Below are 10,200 nucleotides of genomic sequence, written 5' to 3' on the forward strand. Positions count from 1 at the left end.
ATTTAAAACCTATGTGGCTCACAGCTGGTGTTAAAAGAAGTCAAGAAAATGGCATAAAAATATAAGAATGAAGGATCACCTTCATTGATTGAAAACTATAAAGAATTTAACAAAAGATGTAAAAGGGAAAACTTCAAAATACAAGACAGAATGCAAGCAACGTAAGGCCAATCCCCAACATTATAGGTAAATATATTGATAGCAAAAAGGTCTGAGCATGTAGCCCCCTTTAAGGATGTCTCTGGGTTGGTAACTGGGGATAAAGAAAAATCTGATTTACTAAGAACTTTTTGTAGCTCTGTACAGAATGGAAAATAGATGAGATCAAGTCTAAATTCATAATAGCAATGTCACTGCCTTAAATGAGTCACAATTGCTCAAAATTGATATGATTGAGAAACAGTTGAGCAAAATTAAGGTTGACAAAGCACCAGGACCCAATGGATTACATCCACGTGTCCTCAAAGAGCTGAGCTCAGTTATTTCAAAGCCATTGTTTCTAATTTTTAGAGACGCTTTAAACACTGGCATGGTACCAATAGATTGCCCCTGTACAAAGCATTGGTCAGACCTCATCTGGAATATGCAGTCCATTTTTGGGCTCTAGTTCACAAAAAGGACATTTTGAGAGAGCGCAGAAAAGGGCAACTAAACTAAAAAAAGAAATGGAGGAGCTCAGCTATGAGGAGAGAATATCTGAATTGAATTTATTCTCCTTTAAGAAGAGACGTTGAAGAGGGGATATGATCACCCTGTATAAATATATAAATGGTCCATATTGAGAACTCTCTTCCAAGTTATTCACTTTGAGATCATTACAAGGAACAAAAGGGCACTTTTTACGTCTGGAGGAAAAGAAGTTTAAGCTCCGGATACACCAACTATGTCCATAGGGTTTTATATATGAGATTTCCCAAGTGGTTGAACTTGATGGACTTATGTCTTTTTTCAACCTGACCTACTATGTAAATATGAAGTAATGACAGCCACAGCGGTGAGAGGTGCACTGGTTAAACCTAAGTTAAAGCACAACTCTGAATTGCTTTTTAATGTCCTATAATGTAGGGTAGCCCCCACCCCCCATTTACAAATATCCCCATACAAATGTACTGTGTGGCTTAAATGCTTGCTTGGCATAGCGGGTGGAATCAGAACAAATACCTCATTCCCCTTCCCCAAAAGCTGCTGATCTCCTCTGCTGTCCTGAGTCATGGTCGGACCCTTGTTGTCCTTTTCTACAATGCAGGACTGCTGGTCCTGCACTGTACATGATGATGTCATAGAGTTTCAAGTTTGACAGGACCAGAGCAGCAGTCCCATGAAGAGGAGAAACCCTGGGGAAAAGGAATCTGCTGATTATATCACCCTATTAATTTTCTTTCATCAGGGAAGGGGATGCCTTACGCTAGTAAATCTTAGTTTTCCAGAGCTTTAAGGAACAGAAATGGCCAACAACTTCTTAGAAGGTAAGAAGCTGCAGATCAGCTTTTTGTATTTTTTTTTTTTATTGTGTCTGAAGAATGAAGATCTGGCATTACAGATTACACCAAACCTAAGATTGTACTGGCAATGAGATAAACCGACCAGATGCACTCAAGCAGCCCGCTTTGTACTTACACATGATGAAGACTATGCATACAGCTTTGCAATAAAGGCTGCAGTTTCCTGTACTTTCCACTAGGTGACCTCATTTTTTCTAGGCTCTGCACAGACAGGAAGTGATGTCACCTATAAATAGGAAAGTTGGACGGAACTAGAGAGGAGACATTGCTGGTACTGGCAGCAGAGTAGGTAGTAAGATTTGTTTTTCTCCCAGTAACCCCTCCGTCATGCCCATCCCCATCTTCCATAGTCATTGTGGTGTACTTTATCTTCAATAGGTGGTGCTATATACATATATTGTAAAATGATATAATGATTATATCTGACATATGACAACACTGAGCCGGCCACATTGGGCAGTTTACCCAGTGAATAGTTTGTGAAAAAAAAAATCACATATTTATTTGGAAAATTACCTTAAGACTAATTGATTGCAGTGGGCATCACAGACAGTTCATGTTTCATTTAGATTGATCATAATATATATAATGTAATGGAAGAATGAAAATTGATGCTAATTTAATATTCGTCTAAAGGGAGGAAATTACGTATCACATGACCACAACAATGAGGGTGGACATGCAGTGGAGTCACATGACAGGGAGGATGTTGGACCTCACCCTGGAGATCATCTACCTGCTGACCGGAGAGGTGAGGAATTCTGGGAGGTCACATGACATAACTCTTATTGTATACAATGTTCTGTGTGTTTCCAATAGGTGTATGAACTTGTGAAAAAGACATCCAATGAAAAAATGATTCCCAGTAGCCAACGCCATGATCCCTCTCCATCTCCATTCCTCAAACCTGAGAGAACCAAGGAGCAGAAGATCCTCGAAGTCACCCAGAAAATCATTGTGCTGCTGTCGGGAGAGGTGAGCGGTGCCGGGAATTCTTGGAGATTATTATGGGATGTGTCTGGATGGTGACTGTATCATTGTGTGTGTCAGGTTCCTATAAGGTGTCAGGATGTCACTGTCTATTTCTCCATGGAGGAGTGGGAGTATTTAGAAGGACACAAGAACCTCTACAAGGACGTCATGATGGAGGACCAGCAGACCCTCACATCACTGGGTAAGAGGGGATTGGATTGTGTAGAAGAGGCTAGGGAGGATCCCATTGCAGATAGATAAGGTGAAGGAGGACCCCTATCTGTGTAGAGCAGGATCCCATTTCATATAAAGGAAGTGGAGGAGTACCCCTATGTATGCAGAGGAGATGAGGATTCTATGGCATGTGAAGGAGGATCCCCAAGTTTGTAGAGGTGGCTAAGGAGGATTCCATTGCACGTAGAGAAGGTGAAGGAGGTTTTCATTACATGTAGAGGAAGTGATAGAGAACTTTTTTCCATGTAGAAGAGGCAAAGGAGGATCCTATTGTATGCAGAGGAGGTGAAGGAGGACCCCTATGTGTGTAAAGGAGGCAAGGTAGATTTTCTTTCCATGTGGATCAGGTAAAGGAGGACCCCTATCAATGCAAATGTGGCTAAGGAGGATCCCATTGCATGTAGAGGAAGTGAAGGAGGACCCCTATGTATGTAGAGGAGGCAACGGAGGACCCCTATGTATGTAGAGAAGGCAAATCAGGATCTATTACATGTAAAGGAGGGCCCTTCTTTATGTATAGGTGACAAAGAAGGTCCCATTGTATGTAGAGGAGGTGAAGGAGGACCCTGTGTATGAGAAGGAGGCAAAAAAGAATCCCATCGCATGTCGAGGAAGTATCCTATTACATGTGGAGGAAGTTATAGAGAACCCCAATGTAGGAGGATCCCATTGCACATAGAGAAGCTGAAGGGGGACCCTTATGAAGGAGGATCCAACTACGTATAGGGGAAGTGAAGGACGACCCCTAAGATAGAGGAGGCAAAGGAGGGTCCCATTGCATGTCAATGATGTGAAGGAGCCTTTGCATGTGGATGAGCTGAAGGTGGACCCTTATTAATGTAAAGGAGGCTAAGACAAATCTCACTGCATGTAGAGGAAGTGAAGGCAGACCCTAATGTATGTAGAGAAGACAGTAGAGGACCCTGATGTATGTAAAGGATGTGAATAAGGATCACTATGTATGTGGAGGAGGTTAAAAAAGACCCCTATGTATGAGGAGGTGGCAAAGTAGTATCCAATTGCATGACGAGGAGGTGAAGGAGAATCCTTTTACATGTAGAGGAAGTGATGGAGAGTAGAGGAGGCAAAGTAGAATCTCATTGCATGGAAGGATGTGACGGAGCACCCCAATGTATGTAGTGGAGGCAAAGGAGGATCCCATTGCATGTAGAAAAAGTGAGGGAGGACCCCAATGTATAGGACCCCAATGTATAGGAGGACCCCTTTTATGAGAAGGTGCAGGAGGACCCCTATGTATGTAGAGAAGGTACAGGAGGACACCTATGTGTGTAGAGAGGGCGACAAAGAACCCCTTTGTGTGTATAAAAGGTGCAGGAGGACGCCTATGTTTGTAATAGAGGTGAAGGTGGACCCCTATGTGTGTTGGGAAGGTGCAGGAGCACTCCTATGTATGTAGAGAAGTTGCAGGAGGACCCCTATGTGTGTAGTGGAGGTAAACAAGGACCCTTATGTGTGTAGTGCAGGTGGAGGACCCCTATGTGTGTAGAGGAGGTGTAGGAGAACCCCTATTTGTTTATAGAAGGACCCCATGAGCGTAGAAAAGTTGCAGGAGGACCCCTATGTGAGTAAAGGAGGTGCAGGAAGACCCCTATGTGTTTATAGAAGGTGAAGGAAGATCCCTATGTATGTGGAGAAGGTACATGATCCGATTGCATATAAAGTGCCGGAGGACTCCTATGTGTGTAGAAAAGGTGAAGGAGGACCCCTAAGTATGTAGAGAAGGTGCAAGATGGCCCCTAGGTATGAAGTGGAGGTGCAGGAGGACCCCTATGTGTGTTGAGAAGGTGCAGAAAGACCCCTATGTATGTGGAAAAGTTGCAAGCGGACCTCTATGTGTGTAGTAGAGATATACGAGGACCCCAATGTGTGTAGAGAAACTGCAAGAGAACCCCTATGTGTGTAAAAAAGTGCAAGAAGACTCCTATGTGTGTGTAGAAGGTGCAGGAAGACCCCTATGTATGTAGAGAAGGTACAGGAGCCCTATGCTAGTAGAGAAGGTGCAGGAGGACCTCTATGTCTGAAGAGGAGGTAAACGAGGACCCCTATGTGTGTAGAAGTGGTGAAGGAGGACTACCATGTGTGTAGAGGAGGTGCACGAGATCCCCTATGTGTGTAGAGAAGGCGACAAAGGACCCCTATATGAGTAGAAAAGGTGCAGGAGGACCCCTATGTATGAGGAGAAGGTACAGGAGGACACCTATGTGTGTTGAGAAGGTGCAGGAGGACCCGTATGTGTATAGTGCAAGTAAACAAGGACCCCTATGTGTGTACTGCAGGTGAAGAAGGACCCCTATGTGTGTAGAGGAGGTGCAGGAGCCCTATGTGTGTAGAGAAGGTGCAGGAGGATCCCATTGCATGTAAAGAAGGTGCCGGAGGATTCATATGTATGTAGAAAAGGTGGAGGAGGACCCTTATATATGTTAGGCAGGAGGACCCTCATGTATGTAGAGAAGGTACAGGAGGACACCTATGTGTGTAGAGAAGGTGCAGGAGGACCCCTATGTATGTAGAGAAGTTGGGAGGACGACCTGTATGTGTATAGTGGAAGTAAATGGAGGACCCCTATGTGTGTAGACAAGGCGACAAAGGACCCCCATGTGTGTAGAAAAGGTGCAGGAGGACCCCTATGTGTGTGATAGAGGTGAAGTAGGACCCCTTGGTGTGTAGTATAGGTGCAGGAGCACCCCTATATATGTTAAGAAGTTGCAGGAGGATCCGTAGGTGTGTAGTGGATATAAACAAGGACCCCTATGTGTGTAGAGAAGGTGCCAGATAACTCCTATGTATGTAGAAAAGGTGAAGGAGGACCCCTATGTATGTAAACAAGGTGCAAGATGGCAACTAGGTATAAAGTGGAGGTGCAGGTGGACTGCTAAGTGTGTTGAGAAGGTGCAGGAGGATCCCTATGTTTGTAGTGGAGATAAACGAGGACCCCTATGTGTGTAGAAAAGGTGCAGGAGGACCCCTATGTGTGTATAGAAGATACAGGAGGACCCCTATGTGTGTGGAGAAGGTGCAGGAGGACCCTATGTATGTAGAGAACTTGCAGGAGGACCCCTATGTGGGTAGTGCAGGTGCATGTAAAGAAGGTGCCCCTGGACTCCTATGTGTGTAGAAAAGGTGCAAGATGACCCCCAGGTATGTAGTGGAGGTGAAGGAGGACCCCTGTGAGTGTAGAAAATGTGCAGGAGGACCCCTATGTGTGTAGAAAAGGTAAAGTAGGACCCCTATAAGTGTAGGGAAGGTGTAGGAGGACACTCATGTATGTAGATCTCCTTTGTGTTAAAAGGTGAAGTAGGACCCCTGAGTTTGTAGGGAAAATGCAGCAGGACCCCTATGTGTGTATAGAAGGCGCAAGAGGACCCTCATGTATGTAGAGACGGTATAGGAGGACACCTATGTATGTAGAGAAGGTGCAGGAGGACCCCTATGTATGAAGAGAAGGTGCAGGAGGACCCCTATGTATAAAGAGAAGTTTGGAGGAGGACCTATATGTGTATAGTGGAGGTAAAAGGAGGACCCCTATGTGTGTGTAGAGAAGGCGACAAAGGACCCCCATGTGTGTAGAAAAGGTGCAGGAGGACCCCTATGTGTGTGATAGAGGTGAAGGAGGACCCCTTGGTGTGTAGTATAGGTGCAGGAGTACCCCTATATATGTTAAAAAGTTGCAGGAGGACCCCTATGTGTGTAGTGGATGTAAACAAGGACCCCTATGTGTATAGTGCAGGTGCAGGAGGACCCCTATGAGTGTAGAAAATGTGCAGGAGGACCCCTATGTGTGTAGAGAAGGTGACAAAGGACCACTATGTGTGTAGAAAAGGTGCAGGAGGACCCTCATGTATGTAGAGAAGGTGCCGGAGGACCCCTATGGATGTAGAGAAGTTTGGAGGAGGACCCGTATGTGTATAGTGGAGGTAAAGGAGGACACCTATGTGTGTAGAGAAGGCGACAAAGGACCCCCATGTGTGTAGAAAAGGTACAGGAGGACCCCTATGTGTGTGATAGAGGTGAAAGAGGACCCCTTGGTGTGTAGTATAGGTGCAGGAGGACCTCTATATAAGGTAAGAAGTTGCAGGAGGACCCCTATGTGTGTAGTGGATGTAAACAAGGACCACTATGTGTGCAGTGCAGGTGAAGGAGGACCCCTATGTGTGTAGAGAAGGTGCCAGAGGACTCCTATGTATGTAGAAAAGGTGAAGGAGGACCCCTATGTTTGTAAAGAAGGTGGAAGATGGCCCCTAGGTATAAAGTGGAGGTGCAGGTGGACCCTTATGTGTGTTGAGAAGGTGCAAGAGGATCCTTATGTTTGTAGTGGAGGTAAACGAGGACCCCTATGTGTGTAGAAGAGGTGAAGGAGGACCCCTATGTGTGTAGAAAAGGTACAGGAGGACCCCTATGTGTGTGTAGAGAAGGTGCAGGAGGACCCCGATGTATGTGGTGAAGGTGCAGATAGGCCCCTATCTGTGTAGAGGAGGTGCAGGAGGATCCCACTGCCTGCAAAGAAGGTGCCTGTGGACTCCTATGTGTGTAGAAAAGGTGCTGGAGGTCCCCTATGTATGTAGAGAAGGTGCAAGATGGCCCCTAGGTATGAAGTGGAGGTGCAGGAGGACCCCTATGTGTGTAGAGAAGGTGCAGGAGGACCCCTATGTGTGTAGAGAAGGTGCAGGAGGACCCCTATGTATGCAGAGAAGTTGCAGGAGGACCCCTATGTGTGTAGTGGAGGTAAAGGAGGACGCCTATGAGTGTAGCGGAGGTGCAGGAGAATCCTTGTTTGTGGAGAGAAGATGCAGGAGAACCCCTATGTGTGTAGAGAAGGCGACCAAGGACCCCTATGTGTGTAAAAAAGGTACAGGTGGACCTCTTGTCTGTAGAGAAGGTGCAGGAGGATCCCTATATATGTAGAAAAGGTGCAAGAGGACACTATGTGTGCATTTGAGGTGAAAGGGGACCCCTATGTATGTAGAGAATGTGCCAGATGACCCCCAGGTTTGTAGTGGAGGTGCAGTAGGACCCCTATGTGTGTAGAGAAGGTGGAGGAGGACCCCTGTGAGTGTGGAAAATGTGCAGGAGGACCCCTTTGTGTATAGAGAAGGTAAAGTAGGACCCCTATAAGTGTAGAGAAGGTGTAGGAGATCTCCTTTGTGTTAAAAGGTGACGTAGGACCCCTGAGTTTGTAGGGAAGATGCAGGAGGACCCCTATGTGTGTAGTGTAAGTTAAGAAGGCGCCTATGTGTTTAGAGAAAACAACCAAGGCCTCCTGTGTGTAGAAAAGGCAGGAGGACCCTTATGTGTGTAGAGAAGGTGCAGGAGGACCCCTATGTGTGTAGTTGTAAGAAAGTATTCCTGTTTCCCTTATCCCTTTTCTTGAAAGACAGTATCTTCACTAACTTAAATAACAGGATATTTATTAACAAAGAACAGAATTAACAAGTAATCAACAATTATTCCAGTTAAGCTAAATAATAATCACATATAGACAAAGTAAAATGATACGTCAGGCAAAGAGTCCGTCCTCTGTACCCTGTACCTTTGAGAGAAAAAAGAGTAAGAGAAAGAGGTCTAAGAGGCATAGGATGTATATAAGAGAATAGGAGATTTTCAGGATATTCCTGCTCACAGAGGTGTTATCCCAACCTCCCACTGTAATCATTCTGTTACTTTCATTCCCAGAGGCTTTTCAGAGTCAACCCCCATCAAATTCCACCAACAGCCAGTTTGCATGCAGAAAGACCCCTATGTGAGTAGAGAAGGTGCAGGAGGACCTCTGTGAGTGTAGTGAAGGTGCAGGAGGATCCGTATTTCTGTAGAAAATGTGCAGGAGGACACCTATGTGTGTTGTGGAGTTACAGGAGGACTCCTATTTGTGTGGAAAAGGTGCAGGAGGACCCCTACTTGTGTAGTGAAGGTGCAGGAGGATCCCTATTTCTGTAGAAAATGTGCAGAAGGACACCTATGTGTGTAGAGAAGGTGTAGGAGAACTCCTTCGTGTGAGAAGGTGAAGTAGGACCCCTGAGTTTCTAGAGAAGATGCAGGAGGACCCCTATGTGTGTAGTGTATGTTAAGGAGGACCCCTATCTGTGTAGTGGAGGTGAGGAAGTACCCCTATGTGTTTAGAGAAAACAACCAAGGCCTCCTGTGTGTAGAAATGGCAGGAGGACCCTTCTGTGTGTAGAGAGGGTGAAGAAGGACCCCTATGTGTGTTGTGGAGTTACAGGAGGACTCCTATTTGTGTGGAAAAGGTGCAGGAGGACCCCTATGTGTGTAGTGATGAGGAAGGAGGATCCCTATTTCTGTAGTGCAGGTGCAGAAAGACCCCTATGAGTGTACTAAAGGTGCAGGAGGACCCCTATTTGTGTATAAAATGTGCAGGAGGACCCCTATGTGTAAAGAGAAGGTGCAGGAGGACCCCTATGTATGTAGTGAAGCTGCAGGGGGACTCCTATTTGTGGAGTGGAGGTGCAGGAGGACCCTTATGTATGTAGAGAAGTTGCAGGTGGACCCCTATTTGCGTAGGAAATTAGCAGGACGACCCCTATGTGTGTATTGGAGGTAAAGGAGGACCCCTATGTGTGTAGAGAAGGTGAAGGAGGACCCCTATGTATGTAGAGAGGTTGCAGGAGGACCCCTGTGTGTGTAGAGAAGGTGAAGTAGGACCGCTATATGTGTAGAGAAGGTGTAGGAGGACCCCTATGTGTGCATTTGAGGTGATGGAGGACCCCTATGTATGTAGAGAATGTGCAAGATGACCCCTAGGTATAAAGTGGAGGTGCAGGAGGACCCCTATTTGTGTAGAAAATGTGCTGGAGGACCCCTGTTTGTATAGAAAGTGGAGGAGGACCCCTATCCTGTGAGAAGGTGAATTAGGACCCCTTAGTTTGTAGAAAAGATGCAGGAGGACCCCTATGTGTGCTGTGTAGGTTAAGGAGGACCCCCATGTGTGTAGTGGAGGTGAGGAAGTACCCTTATGTGTTTAGAGAAGACAACCAAGGCCTCCTATGTGTGTAGAAAAGGCAGGAGGTCCCCTATGTGTGAAAAGAAGGTGCAGGAGGACCCCTATGTATGTAATGAAGCTGCAGGGGAACTCCTATTTGTGTAGTGGAGGTGACGGAGGACCCCTATGTCTGTAGTGGAGGTGCAGAGGGACCCCTATTTGTGTAGAAAATGTGCAGGAAGACCTCTATGTGTGTAGAGAAGGTAAAAGAGGACCCCTGTATATGTAGAGAAGGTGCAGAAGGGCCATTATGTGTGTAGTGGTGGTGAAGGAGGACCCCTATGTATCTAGAGAAGCTGCAGGAGGACCCCTATTTGTGTAGAAAATGTGCAGGAGGACCCCTATGTGTGTAGAGAAGCTGAAAGATGACCCCTATGTGTGAAGAGAAGGTGCAGGAGGACCCTTTTTGTGTAGTGGAGGTGCAGGAGGACCCCTATTTGTGTAGAAAATGTGCAGGGCGACCCCTATGTGTGTAGAAAA

The 10,200-nt window shown here is 46.0% G+C and overlaps 1 protein-coding gene across 3 annotated transcripts in view; it reads left to right on the plus strand.

Annotated features, from left to right (window-relative positions):
• The first annotated feature begins 1,718 nt into the window (after nt 1-1,718).
• Nucleotides 1,719-10,200, plus strand: part of LOC140339094 (uncharacterized) — a 10,245-nt gene continuing 1,763 nt past the window's right edge. The window contains exons 1-3 of one of the 3 annotated variants that reach the window (XM_072423651.1): nt 1,719-1,787; nt 2,139-2,253; nt 2,322-2,676. In XM_072423651.1, coding sequence (XP_072279752.1) covers nt 2,592-2,676 — 85 coding nt within the window. In that variant the 5' untranslated portion in view covers nt 1,719-1,787; nt 2,139-2,253; nt 2,322-2,591. Of the gene's footprint in view, nt 1,792-2,138; nt 2,677-10,200 lie in introns of all 3 variants that reach the window. The other 2 variants (XM_072423650.1, XM_072423649.1) reach the window with 2 other exon arrangements.

This window comes from Pyxicephalus adspersus, chromosome 10 (genome assembly GCF_032062135.1).
Source record: "Pyxicephalus adspersus chromosome 10, UCB_Pads_2.0, whole genome shotgun sequence".
In the NCBI taxonomy this organism is placed as follows: domain Eukaryota; kingdom Metazoa; phylum Chordata; class Amphibia; order Anura; family Pyxicephalidae; genus Pyxicephalus; species Pyxicephalus adspersus.